Source organism: Heterodontus francisci, chromosome 4 (genome assembly GCF_036365525.1).
Source record: "Heterodontus francisci isolate sHetFra1 chromosome 4, sHetFra1.hap1, whole genome shotgun sequence".
In the NCBI taxonomy this organism is placed as follows: domain Eukaryota; kingdom Metazoa; phylum Chordata; class Chondrichthyes; order Heterodontiformes; family Heterodontidae; genus Heterodontus; species Heterodontus francisci.
Genome location: NC_090374.1, coordinates 58034138 through 58049137, shown reverse-complemented (window position 1 = coordinate 58049137; position 15000 = coordinate 58034138). Strand labels below are relative to the sequence as shown.

At 41.7% G+C, this 15000-nt stretch overlaps 1 protein-coding gene across 2 annotated transcripts in view; it reads right to left on the bottom strand.

Annotated features, from left to right (window-relative positions):
• The window catches only part of rasgrf2b (Ras protein-specific guanine nucleotide-releasing factor 2b), a 323823-nt gene that overhangs the window by 138320 nt on the left and 170503 nt on the right, over positions 1 to 15000 (bottom strand). For both annotated transcript variants that reach the window (XM_068028824.1, XM_068028826.1), the window contains exon 9: positions 12634 to 12752. In XM_068028824.1, the coding sequence (XP_067884925.1) occupies positions 12634 to 12752 (119 nt within the window). The remainder of the gene's footprint in view (positions 1 to 12633; positions 12753 to 15000) is intronic.

The following is a 15000-nucleotide window of genomic DNA, read 5'->3' as shown; positions in this document are numbered from 1 at the left end:
GATGGCTGATTGCTTTCTGCCCCTGGTTTGAGGCAAGTTCCCTTCATCATCACTTGCTCCACGGCAATGGCCTTTACAGGGCCAGCATGCATCAGAATGAAATAATCTTGGATACCTTTACTGTATTCCTCTTCTGATCCCTCCTTTCTTCCTCCAGAATTAGCAGATGGAAAGGGATGGCCACAGACTCTATTTAGACAGACATCAATTGCAAATCCTTCAGCTAACACCCATAGGTGATGGATGGAGTGCAGTCGTGAAACCCAAAGTTGTCATGAAATAAACAATGTTATCATTGGGTCAATTATTTGACATGGAGACTCCTCTCGAGGAACAGAAACCAAAATGCCTGAACTGGCCAATCATGCCGCCATCCTCTGTTCAAGTGCTGAGACTATTATATGGGAATGTTTTATAAATTAAAATTAATGTTCTATGTTATTGCGAATGTTATTAACACTTTTGAAACTTAAGTATAACTGATGCACTCCTAGTGCATGTGGATTTTTAAAAGGCATGGGACCTTTGTTGATAAAATTAAGTCACATATTAAAAGGGAGATAACAGCATGGATAGAAAGTAAGTTAAATAGAATCATAGAATGGTTACTGCACAGAAGGAGGCCATTCAACTGGTTATGTCCGTGCTGGCTCTCTGCAAGAGCAATTCAGCTAGTCCCACTCCCCCGCCTTTTTTCCATAGTCCTATTCTCTTTTGAAAGCCATGATTGAACCTGCCTCCACCACATTCTCAGGCAGTGCATTCCAGATCCTAAACACTCGCTGGATAAAAAATTCTTTCCTCATGTCATTTTGGTTTTTGTGCCATTCAACTAAGTCGGTGTCCTCTGGTACATAGGAACATAAGAAATAGGAGCAGGAGTAGGCCATTCAGCCCCTCAAGCCTGCCCCACTATTCAATAAGATCATGGCTGATCTGTCCCAGGCCTCAACTCCTCTTTCGGGCCTGTTCTGCATAACCCTTGACTCCCCGAGATTTAAAAAATCAATCTATCTCCTCCTTAAATACATTTAGTGACCTAGTCTCCACAACTGTCTGAGGTAGAAAATTCCAGAGATTCACCACCCTCTGAGAGAAGAAATTCCTTCGCATCTCAGTTTTAAATGTGCGACGCCTTATTCTATAACTATGTCCCCTAGTTCGAGATTCCCCCACATATTCTCAACATCTACCCGGTCAAGCCCCCTGAGAATCTTATATGTTTCAATAAGATCACCTCTCATTCTTCTAAACTCCAATGAATAAAGGCCTAACCTGTTTAGCCGTTCTTGATAAGCCAACCCCTTCATCCCAGGAATCAGCCGAGTGAACCTTTTCTGAACTGCCTCCAATGCTAGTATATCCTTCCTTAAATACGGGGACCAAAACTGTATGCAGTACTCCTGGTGGGGCCTCACCAACAACCTGTACAATTGTAACAAGACTTCCCTATTTTTAAACTCTAACCCCCTAGCAATAAAAGCCAAATTCAATTTGCCTTCCTAATTACTTGCTGCACCTGCATGCTAACTTTTTGTGTTTCATGTACAAGAAGACCCAGATCCCTCTCTACTGCAGTATTTTGTAGTCTTTCTCCATCTAAATAATAATCTGCCTTTTGATTCTTCCTACCAAAGTGGATGACCTCACATTTTCCCACATTGAACACCACCTGCCAGGTTTTTGTCCACTCACTTAACCTATCTATATCCCTTTGCAGATTCTTTGTGTCCTCTTCACAACATGCCTTCCCACCTATTTTTGTATCATCAGCAAATTTGGATAGACTACACTCTGTCCCTTCCTCTAAGCCATTAATATAGAAAGTAAATAGTTGAGGCCCTAGGACCGATCCTTGTGGCACCCCACTAGTTACGGCTTTCCAACCTGAAAAAGACCCATTAATCCTGACTCTCTGCCTTCTGTGTGTTGGCCAATCCTCAATCCATGCCAACACATTACCCCCAATACCCTGAGATTTTATTTTTGTGCAATAACCTTTTATGTGGCACCTTATCAAACACCTTCCGAAAATCCAAATACACTACATCTACCAATTCCCCTTTATCCACTCTGCTTGTTATATCCTCAAAGAATTCTAACAAATTTGTCAATTTCCCTTTCATAAAACCATGTTGACTCTGTTTGATTGCATTATGTTTTTCTAAATGTCCTGCTATTTCTTCCTTAATAATGGACTCCAGCATTTCCGCAATGACAGATGTTAAGCTAACTGGTCTATAGTTTCCTGCTTTCTGTCTCCCTCCTTTCTTGAATAGGGGCGTCACATTAGAGGTTTTCCAATCCGCTGGTACCCTACTGGAATCCAGTGAGTTTTGCTATATTATGACCAATGCCTCCACTATCTCTGCAGCCACTTCTTTTAAAACCCTTGGATGCAGGCCATCAGGTCCTGGCGACTTGTCTGCCTTTAGTCCCATCAGTTTGTCCAGCACCTTTTTCTTGATGATAGAGATTGTTACAAGCTCCTCCCTCCCATTTACACCTTGCTCATCTATTATTGTTGGGATAAAAGCAAAATACTGCGGATGCTGGAAATCTGAAATAAAAACAAGAAATGCTGGAACCACTCAGCAGGTCTGGCAGCATCTGTGGAAGGAGAAGCAGAGTTAACGTTTCGGGTCAGTGACCCTTCTTCGGAACTGACAAATATTAGAAAAGTCACAGGTTATAAGCAAGTGAGGTGGGGGTGGGGCAAGAGATAACAAAGGAGGTCTAGATTGGACCAGGCCACATAGCTGACCAAAAGGTCACGGAGCAAAGGCAAACAATATGTTAATGGTGTGTTGAAAGACAAAGCATTAGTACAGATTAGGTGTTAATATACTGAATATTGAACAGCAGCAAGTGCAAACCTGAAAAAAACAGTGGGTTAGCAAACTGAACAAACTAAGATGAAATGAAATAAATGCAAAAAAAAAAATTGTAAAAAATGTAAAAAGAATGTAAAAAAAAGGAAGAAAAAATGACTAAAAATGAAAGTAAAATGGGGGGCTCTCATGCTCTGAAATTATTGAACTCAATGTTCAGTCCGGCAGGCTGTAGTGTGCCTAATCGGTAAATGAGATGCTGTTCCTCGAGCTTGCGTTGATGTTCACTGGAACACTGCAGCAATCCCAGGACAGAGATGTGAGCATGAGAGCAGGGGAGAGTGTTGAAATGGCAAGCAACCGGAAGCTCAGGATCCTGCTTGCGGACTGAGCGGAGATGTTCCGCAAAGCGGTCACCCAGTCTGCGCTTGGTCTCCCCAATGTAGAGGAGACCACACTGTGAGCAGCGAGTACAGTATACTACATTGAAAGAAGTACAAGTAAATCGCTGCTTCACCTGAAAGGAGTGTTTGGGGCCTGGGATAGTGAGGAGAGAGGAGGTAAATGGGCAGGTATTACACCTCCTGCGATTGCAGGGGAAGGTGCCATGGGATGGGGACGAGGTGGTGGGGGTAATGGAGGAGTGGACCAGGGTGTCGCGGAGGGAATGATCCCTTCGGAATGTTGACAGGGGAAGTGAGGTGAAGATGCGACTGGTAGTGGTATCACGCTGGAGGTGGCGGAAATGGCGGAGGATGATCCTTTGGATATGGATGCTGATGGGGTGAAAAGTGAGGACAAGGGGAACCCTGTCACGGTTCTGGGAGGGAGGGGAAGGGGTGAGGGTAGAGGTGTGGGGAATGGGCCGGACACGGTTGAGGGCCCTGTCAACCACAGTGGGGGGAAATCCTCGGTTGAGGAAAAAGGAGGTCATATCAGAAGCACCGTCATGGAAGGTAGCATCATCAGAGCAGATGTGTCGGAGACGGAGAAACTGGGAGAATGGAATAGAGTCCTTACAGGAGGTAGGGTGTGAAGAAGTGTAGTCGAGGTAGCTGCGGGAGTCGGTGGGCTTATAATGGATATTAGTAGACAACCTATCCCCAGAGATGGAGACAGAGAAGTCGAGGAAGGGAAGGGAAGTATCAGAGATGGACCATGTAAAGGTGAGAGAAGGGTGGAAATTGGAAGCAAAGTTGATAAAGTTTTCCAGTTCGGGGCGGGAGCAGGAAACGGCACCGATACAGTCATCAATGTACCGGAAAAAGAGTTGGGGGAGGGGGCCTGAGTAGGACTGGAACAAAGAATGCTCGACATATCCCACAAAAAGACAGGCATAACTAGGACCCATGCGGGTACCCATAGCGACACCTTTTACCTGAAGGAAGTGCGTGGAGTTGAAGGAGAAGTTGTTCAATATTGTTGGGATGTTTATAGTGTCCTCCACCATGAAGACCGATGCAAAATATTGGTTTAAATTATCTGCCGTTTCCTCGTTCCCTGTTATTAATTCCCCAGTCTCATCCTCTAAGGGCCCCACATTTACTTTAGCTACACTCTTCCTTTTTATATACCTGTAGAAGCTCTTACTGTTCGTTTTTATATTTTTTGTCAATGTACTCTCATAATCAATTTTCTCCCTCTTTATTAGATTTTTAGTCATCCGCTGCTGGTTCCTAAAAAATTCCAAATCCTCTGGCCTACCACTAGCTTTCACTGCTTTGTACGCCTTTGTTTTTGATTTGATACTCTCCTTAACCTCCTTTGTTATCCACGGGTGATTCATCATTCTCATCGAGTCCTTCCTTCTGACCGGAATAAATGTTTGCTGACTGTTATGAAATATCTGCTTAAAAGTCTGCCACTGCTCATCTACTGACTTTCCCTTTAATCTATTTTCCCAGCCTGCTTTAGACGACTCTTTCTTCATACCTCTATAATTGGCCTTGTTTAAGTTGAGGACACTGGTTCGAGACCCAAGTTGCTCACCCTCAAACTGAATTTGAAATTCTACTATGTTATGATCGCTTCCCCTTAGAGGATCCTTAACTATGAGATCTCTTATTAATCCTATCTCATTACACATTACCAAGTCTAAAATAGCCTGTTCCCGGGTAGGCTCTGTAACGTATTGTTCGGGGAATCAAGGTAGTCACTCCTTCCACCAATTGGAACAGTTTCTCTCTATCTACTCTGTCCAGACCCCTTATGATTTTGAATACCTCTATCAAATCACCTCTCAACCTTCTCTTCTCCAAGGAGAACAGCCCCAGCCTCTCCAATCTATTCACGTAACTGAAGTCCCTCATTCCTGGAACCATTCTCGTAAACCTTTTCCGCACCCTCTCGAATAAAAGACAGAATACAGAGAGTACTGCTTAATGGATTTTTTTTTGACTTTGTAGATGTAAATCATGGTGTCCCCTAGATGTCAGTGTTAGGACTATTACCCCTCTCAATATATCAAAACTTGGGTATAGAAGCCACAATATCAAAATTTGCAGATGGCACAAAAATAATTACTTATGTAGTTAGCTGTGAAGAGGACTATTTGTGTCAAGCTACTTTCCTATGAAGGGGAAAAGTAGGGCAAGCAAAGGCAGAGCTCCCTGGATGTCATGAGAAATAGAGAGTAAGACGAAGCAGAAAAAGGGTGTACATGACAGATGTCAGGTTGCTAATACTAGTGAGAACCAAACTGAATATATAAAGTTCGGAGGGGAAGTGAAAAACCAAGTCAGATAGGCAAAAGTGAATATGTGAAGAGACTGGCAGCTAACATAAGAGGGAATCCAAAAGACTTCTATAAGCATATAAATCGTAAAAAGGTAGTAAGAGAAGGGGTGGAGCCAATTAGGAACCAAAAATGGAGACAGAGGGCATGACTTGGGTAATAAATGAGTACTTTGCATTTGTCTTTACCAAGGAAGAAAATGCTGCCCAAGTCATCGTGAAAGACGAGGTAATTAAGATACAGGATGGCCAACAAATTGATGAAGAGGAGGTATTAGAAAGGCTGGCTGTACTTAAAGCTAATAAGTCACCAAGACCAGATGGGATGCGTTCAAGGATGCTGAGGAAAGAAAGGGGGGAAATTGTGGAGGTACTGACCATATCCTTCCAATCTTCCTTAGATACAGAGGACTGGAGAATTACAAATGTTACACTCTTATTCAAAAAAGAATGTAAGGATAAAGTCAGCAACTACAGTCCACCAGGCCAGTCAGTTTAACCTCATTGGTGGGAAAGCTTTGACAGATGATAATCCCGGACAAAATTAACAGTCATTTGGAAAAGTGCAGATTAATTAAGGAAAGTGAGCATGGATTTGTTAAAGGCAAATTGTGTATAACTAACTTGATGAGGTAACAGAGAGGACTGTTGAGGGTAACGCGATTGATGTGGTATAAGTGGACTTCCAAAAGGTGTTTGATAAAGAGCCACATAATAGACTTTCCAGCAAAGTTGAAGCCCATGGAATAAAACGGACAGTGGCTGCATGGATACAAAGTTGGCTGAGTAACAGGAAACAGAGAGTAGTGGTGAACAGCTGTTTTTCGGACTGGAGGAAGATATATAGTGGGGTTCCCAAGGGTCAGTACTAGGACCACTGCTTAATGACCTAGACTTGCCTGTGCACGGCACAATTCCAAAATTTGCAGATGACACAAAACTTGGAAGTACTGTGAACTGCAAGGAGGATAGAGATAGACGTCAAGAGCACATAGACAGGCTGGTGGACTAGGCTGACATATGGCAGGTGAAAGTTAATGCGGAGAAGGATGATGTGGTGCATTATGATAGGAAGAACGAGGAGAGGCAATATAAAATAAAGGACATAATTTGAAAGGGGGGTGAAGGAGCAGAGGGACCTAGGGTTACATGTGCACAAATTGTCAAAGATGGCAGGATAGGTTTAGAAAGTGGTTAAAAGGTAGGTGGGATCTTGGAATTTATAAATAGAGGTGTAGAGTACAAAAACCAGGAAGTTTTGATGAACCTTTACAAAACTCTGGTTCGGTCTCAATTGGAGTATTCTGTCCATTTCTGGGTACTGAACTTTAGGAAAGATGTGAAGATATTAGAAAGGGGGCAGAAAAGATTTATGAGAATGGTTTCAAGGTTGAGGGACTTCAGTTACGAGGATAGATTGGAGAAGCTGAAGTTGCTCTCCTTACAGGAGAAAAGGATGAGAGGAGATTTAATAGAGGTATTCAAAATCATGAGGAGTTTGGACAGAGTAGATAGAGAGAAACTGTTCCCAATGGCAGATGGGTCAAGAACTAGGAGACACCAATTTAAGATGATTGGCAAAAGAACCAAAGGCAACATGAGGAAAAACATTTTTATGCAGTAAGTAGTTAAAATCTAGAATGCACTACCTGAGAGTGTGGTGGAAGCAGATACAGTTGGAGCTTTCAAAAGGGAATTGGATAATTATCTGAAGAGAAAAAGTAACAGAGAGGGGGCAGGCGAGGAGGACTAGCTGAGTTGCTCTTGCAGAGAGTTGGCACAGACACAACCAGCCAAAATGGCCTCCTTCTGTGCTGTAACCATTCTATGATTCTATATAGAGACTGAATAGGAAAACACTGAAAGGAGTATTGTAGAAGCACATAAGGGTTTAGAAAAACAAATCCTTAAAAGTAGAAGGTCAAATTAATTAAACCATGAAAACAAATACTTGTACATTACGTCAGACGGCCAGCTCTACAATCTATCAAGGCTGACAGCGAAGACAAAAACGCATTGCATCCTGATCTGAGAACTCCTCTACGTTGATGATGCTGTTCCAGTCGCTCACGCAGAAACTCAGTTACAAAAACTCATAGACTATCTCTCCCGTGCCTGTAACTTGTTCTCCTTGACTATAGGTGTCAAAAAAACCATGGTCTTGGGACAAGGTGTTGCATCTCTGCCCCTGATCACACCACATAACACCCCATTGGAAGTGGTTAGCAAATTCTGCTACCTTGGGTCTACGGTGACAGACAATCTGTCCCTTGATGCAGAGCGCGATACACACATAGGGAAAGCAGCTACCACCTTTGGCTGACTCGCAAAACGCGCATGGGATAACACCAAGCTAACCCTTAGGACCAAGCTGATGGTTTATAAGGCCTGTTTTCTCAGCACCTTGCTGTATGGCTGTGAAACATGGGCGACTTACAGCTACCAGGAAAATAAGCTCAATAATTTCCATCTTCTCTGGCTGCGGCGCATTATGGGTATATCCTGACAGGACAAAATCACAAATGCGGCAGTCCTCTCAAAGGCAGAGCTCCCCAATGTGCTGGCACTAATCAAATGGAGGCGGCTTCAGTGAATCAGACACATTTGCAGGATGGAAGCATACCCAAGGATCTTCTGTATGGTGAGGTAGCTGGGGCCAGACAACCAGTGGTGCGCCCAAAGCTCCGCTTTAAGGATGCTTGCAAGTGTGACATGAAAGTCTAAATGTCGACTATCGCACCTGGGAGTCACCAGTTGGCAAAAGAGGGAAATAGCGACATATAGCTGCTACAGCAGATTGGCAACAGGCACCAATGTCAAAAACAATAATTGACAGTGTCACTTTGGCAGCTTCATGTGCAGCATTTGTGGCAGAACCTGCCTTTTAAGGACCGGCCTTCACAGACATCAACAAAGGTGCACCAAGAGAAGACACACCATCTAAATAGATAGTTTGCTGCGTGTCCATCATTTTTCGCAGATGGAAGGATGGCAACGAAAAACAAATATATGGGTTTATAAGTTTAAAAATAGTGATAATGAGTACAAAAGCAAAGAGGTAATGCTAAACTTGTACAAATCATTGATTAGGGCACAGTTAGAATATTGTGCCCAGTTTTATAACCTTACTTGAGGAAAGATATTACAGCCATGGAGAAGGTGCAGGAGGGATTTTCTAAGATGGTATGAGGGTTGGGAAGCTTTACTTATGAGAACACTAGAAGGTTACAAGGAGACTTGACAGAAAGTTATTGTGTGGCAGGGGTGGGGTCACTTAGAATAGGAATTACAGCAAAGAAATAGGCTTGATGTTATGGTACAAAATAACAACAAACATCAACCGGTATAGGGACTTTCAGTAATATCATGATTGAGGGGCAGTTTCTCAATGCACTTATTTAACCCATCTCCAATAGGATTCTATAAGATAACTTCAAGTTCTTGGTATCAACTTCAGCACATGCCCTAGTGCGAGTCCAAATGGAATTAGTAGGACTTCTCTCCCAACTAACAGCTGTTAAAACAGAAAATTGGCCTTTCCTCCTGCATCACAAGTATCATCTGCAGGCTGCAAAATCCCTAAAGCTAGCATCAGCACAGACACACAACATATGGGCAGGTGTTGAGACTGAATGATCAATTCTCTGCTCGCAATGTAACTATAAACACAGAAATTAAGGAGCTCTGAACTTCCTCTCAGAGATAGTTACCAGAGGTTTTTTGCTCTTTCAGCATCTCTATTCTCCTTGTAATTATGAGGGAGATTTTCCTGGGTCTGCAGCTGTGCACACTGGATCGCCTGAATGCAGTGAATATTGGAAAATAGAGAAGTGTGGAGTGCATTCCTGTAAAGCAAGCCGCTCAATTCCTCTACTAAAATCTCCCCTTATTAGCTCAGATTCTCCTTGTTGTCAGAACTTTTTTCCTCCGTCTCCCTATCAGTCCCCTTTGGCTCATTCTTATGGTCATTCTTTTGAAATTTACTCTTCTCTTCGAACAAGTTTCGATCCTTAGTTTTTCCATCCAGTTTTCTCCTGTGCTGCTCTTTGATTTTCTCTCCTCTGTCCTGTGTTATTACTTTGCTCTCTATTACCAACTCTTTCTCACTATGTTGAGGTCAAGGCTCCTCGTGTCACTGCCTCCTCTAACTCATTCTCTCCTGACATTTCAGAACTCCAAACTTCTTACCTTTCTTAATTTTCACCCCGTACAATCTACAGGGTTTCAAAACTTAAACTTGGTGTAGTCTAATCTAATGATATAATCCTTGTCGCCTAATCTTTTAAATTTCAACGGTATCCTACACTATGAGTCTTGCTTGTTTATTTAGCTTTCTCAGTAAAAAAAAACCTAAAGGATTGTATTTGACTTCTTAAATTGAAAAGTGATCTATCCTTTGAGGAAAAAAACACATTAATGTCAAATATGTTCAGTGAAAAACATCTAGGGACATAAAGTGTTAAACGAATAATGTGGAAAAAGCCCTAGAATGTTTTCATTCTCACCTATTCATGGAGAAAACGTTTTACAAAACATTTTGTTTCAATGGTTTCAAAGAAATTACAGAGATTGTGCAACATGTATAGAACACAACACAACAATTACATGGCACTTCCACTAGCAGAGACAGCAGAGTCAGTTTTACAATATGTGCTCCCAATAGGGAGCTTTACCCGGCAGGAGCATCATTGTTAAATTCTCCTTTAAATATACCTTTTTAATAGAGTGACCACCTTTCTGCTTTTGAACTGGATAGTCTGGTTTTTGGGGTGACCAGTTGCTTTTGAGAAATGAAAAATAGGAAGCTATTTGCCTATTTAACAACACAGTCACTGCACTTCATTATGTGAAGTGTTTTGAGATATTTCAGCAATGTGACAGGCATTATGTGATGCAGGTATTTTCCCCTTGCTTTCCAATAAATGCACATGAAATAGGGACCAATCACAATTGTACAAAACAATCTAGAGAATTAGAAGCATAAAAGATTTATGGCACAGAAGGAGGCCATTTGGCCCATCTTGTCTGTGCTGGCTATAAAAGAGCTATCCAACCGAATCTCACTTTCCAGCTCTCAGTATCTATGTAGGTTATGGCACTTCACCTGCATAGCCAAGTATTTTTAAATGCAATGAGGGTTTCTCCTCTACCACTCTTTCAGGCAATGAGCTCCAGACCCAAACCTGTTCTTCCATTCATCAGTATTGTTTCATGTGTGTGCAGCCTATCCCCTTTTACGCACAGTCTTCACATGCACAACCTTTTTTAAACTGCTGCACCCTCTATTGCATTTTGGATTGAGTAACTGTTACCACAGTTACACCCACTGATCAGTTCAAATGTATATGCCTAGCCACAGCTCCCAGCATTCCCTGCTGATCCAATGAAAGCAATATGTTGGCAGGTTGAGTGTTTCGAAACAAATGGCTGGATTTTACAGCCCCCTTGATGTTGGGGGTCATGGCGGTGGGGGCCAGAAAATGCAGCAGGGACCCACCACAGGCCTGGACGCTGAGAAGGCCCAGCCTGATATTACTGGCGGTGGTGAGGCCTCGTGGCAGGCCCCCCGCCACTCGGTGATGGGAGCCAACTCTACTTATGCAAAAAAATCTAAATACCTGCATTAATGAGCGTCACGCTCCCAACATCCATGCCGCACCGATAATAGTGCCAGTGGCCGGCACTCCCGCGTCTTTGGATCTCCATCCGGAGATCCGAGGCGTAACACTGATGGGGATGGGGGAGCAGATAAGTTTCTCTGTGCGGGAGGGGAGGAGATTTGATTGGCGTAGGGGTGGTGGGAAGGGGTAAAAATTAAAGTTTGTGAATTTTGGGGGGGGAAGGTCAGGTGTACAAGGTAAGTATGTTGAGGGGGGATGAGGGCAAGGAATTAAATGTATGGTTGTTGGAGGGATGGTGGGAGAGGGTCTAGATCAAAAATTTTTATTTTTTACAACACATTTCCCTTTAAAAATTTAAATAGCAGAGCTCAAAAATAGTAGGGCTCAAAGCCCTTTAAAAATGGCGTCGGCGCCTGCACATTGGCACCTGATGCCATTGCCAGGGACAGACCACCTGCCCCCTCCACATTATCGGCATGGGTGCAGTCCATCCCAGCCATTTAAATGAGCCGCCATGTTTAATATCGCTGCGGCTCCGTGACGATAGTTTATGTCCGTTGCTGAGACCTGAAAAATTCAGCTGAAAGGGTGAGATTTTAACTCATTCAAAACCCATTCACTTGCACAGGGTTAAAACAGGGACCAGAAAGATGATTTCCTAATGGGGAAGCTGGCACTACTTAATTTTTATCTTGTATAAAGTTAGATTATCCTTTAAAAATGAACAGAGGAGAGAAGAATTAGGCAATTATAGAGGCTTGCACTGCAGTTCTTTTTATTTAGTTAATGCAGTTTATTAATATTTTTTCAAAAGCTTTGGTGATTTGGAAGCATTTTGCTGAAATTTGGCTCCTATACTTTCAAAACCTTTTCTTTTTCTGTTCCACATCTGTAGCAATGAAATAACTAAATGATTTTCTGTTCATACTCGTTTATTGAAGTAAGCAAAAATTCTTTCGAACTAGCTGTTAGTAAGTAGCCATCACATACACTGCTGGTCTTGCACAAATGCTGTTCAAAATAAGCAGCATCTCCTAACACTCAAGATGGATTTGGAAACATTTCTAGATGTATTCTATTGTCTCCATTGCACCACTCACATAGAAAGCTTGATACCATGTACTTTGATACATTTGTGAAGAGATGGATGGTATTGACAACAGACTTTGGTACAGCCACCATTACTGCCCATCACAAAACACAATTCAAACAGATACATGTTATCAGCTTTTTTCCTCCTCCACATCTTCAAACCATTAAAATCTTATTTCTATTCAGCACTCCATCGAGCTGCCTAGTGCAAAAATTCAACAAATACAGATTTAAGCAACAAACAACCTTGGGACACAAGGATGTGGATGGTTGAGGCTGACAGATTTGACCCTCTCATCCACTGCCATTGTACAATATGTATTGCCTTTAATTTATGATAGACGAGCTACACTTACCTTGGCGTACAAATGTCTGACTCGTATCCAGCAATATGTCACATCCTTCCACAATTGTTCGTTCTATTGCGAGATTTTTCCTAATGTTTTCTGTGTCACTCACTTCATCGTGCATTACCCTGAATATGCACAACAGTACAGTCATTAGACATGAAACACTTAACAGCATGTAATTGTTCTTGTTGCAAGGTGAAGTAAGTTACAGGAAATCATTGTAATTAGCTTTATACACACATGGCAAATTAATATGAACTAAAGTTATTTCACAAGGGATGAGACTTGTTCCTGAGTGTGCTCCATTATTATGAAGTATAACGTGTCTGTAATTATTACATTCTGGCAGTAAATACAATGCCACTGTAACAATAATAACTGGATAAAGCTTCTTACCCGTTCAACACCAACTTAATAACTTCAGATCATTTTAATAATTCCATGTTATTTAATGATCACATTCTTATCTATTCTGGGTGAATCAAATGACTAGTGGCACCACGCTGCAGGTACCATGTGTCAACATTATAACGGAGGTTTAAAGAAAAGGTTGTGCAAACAAGTGAAGAAAACTTTTCTTTTAGCTTTGTTATCGGTGTACAAAATAAATTAATGTAATTTATCTCATTTTGTTCTGGTATTTAACATATGACATGATGGGGTTGAAATTGGTCTTTGGCAGTAGCACTAGATGGATAATAGAGAATTGGCAGTCCAATCAAATAGAAAATCAGGCGAAGTGGAAAATGGGCTGCCAATTTGCTATCACCAGTTTTGTTCTACCGTCAAAGACCAATTTCACCCCCAGTCCAGCAGAAGTTTTGCCAAATCTGATCTGTGCAGCATGGAGGCTGTCTGTAGAACACTACAGGGGTTAAATTAAACTCTATGTTATGAATGCATCAATGCTTAACACATTTGTGTGAAATTCTTTCATCCATTATTTTAAAAAGACAATAACCCATTTAAAAGCATTCATTCTCTAATATTACACTGCAATTTCACCCTAGCTGCATGTGTAAATTGCTTTTATCTCTGTGTCATTGTCACTTCTCAGTATGCAAGTGCACCCATCTGTAAATGGGTTTCTATAATATAAATAAGTATATCTTTTGATTTAAGCAATTAATTGAAGTGGCTGAATTAATTACTGAAAATTCAAATTACACACACTGTCATTCACTTACATTACAGAATTTAATAGTTGAGCTATAAAAGCCTATTACTCTCCAACAGCAAATTTAGATTATGAAATAGTCAACCTCTGACTTATTTGCCAGTTTATCCAGATACAGTAATAACAGCTAAAAATGAATGACTATAAAATACATTAAAAAGTTTAGTTGTGTCATGGTAAATAGTGATGGGCAATAAATGCCAACCTTACTAGCAGTACCCATATGTTGGGAATGAATTTTTTAAAAAGCATTTCCTTTTAAATTCCTGACATCTGGAATAATCTTGGACATTTTCTCTGTTCCCTCTCAAGTACAATGACATCCTTCCTATGACTAGATGATCAGAATTGCACATAATGCTCCAGATGGGGGTCTACCAATGCCTTACAAAGTAACAGTACAATCACTTATATTTATATTGTATTCTGTAATAAAATGGAATATATGTTCTTTGATGTTACTTTTCTGACAGTGTTCTGTAGCTATTATGTAATTTAGACATTCCCATTATAATTATCAATTAACACTAGGTTTGAGGCAGATTGTTTCAGTCAGAACGCTGCAAATCGGAGCTTTGTAAGCACAGGCTGAACTGATCCTGTAAATATTATTATTTCAAAACTTAAGTAAATTTATTGTTTTTCATTCAATTCAAATTAGGACCTGAGCTGATGATGTTACAGATTCTTGTTTGGTCATCTGATGTGTTTGACACACGTAGATATTTAACAGCCTCCAAAGTCTCCAAACCACAGTATTGTGAAATCCACACGGGTAATATTTTTGTTTTCCTGTTGAAGAGTATACAATTAATGGGGGCGGGGGAGTCTCAGCCACCTCTGGGGAAGGCCTGCCGCATTACATGCTAATTATGCACTTAAGTGGACAGTGGCGGGCCTTCCCCGGGATTAAGCACCCCGATGACGGAAGACCCACCTGCTATGAGCTGTTAGCCAATCAGAGGATTGCAGCTCTATCACTGAGCAGCAGGTGATGGACTCACTAGAGGCAAGGGTCCCAGGCCACTGGTGAGTCAGGGCGGGAGGGGTTTTGTGGGGGTGGCTCTCAGTGGAGATCCCTCTTCCCAATGCCAGGTGCCTCGATCAGGCAGTAGGTGTCTTTTAATGAGGGACCAGTCCCAGAGAAGGCAAGCAACCTACACGGGATTGCTTGGCCTGCTTCCCATTTGGCAACA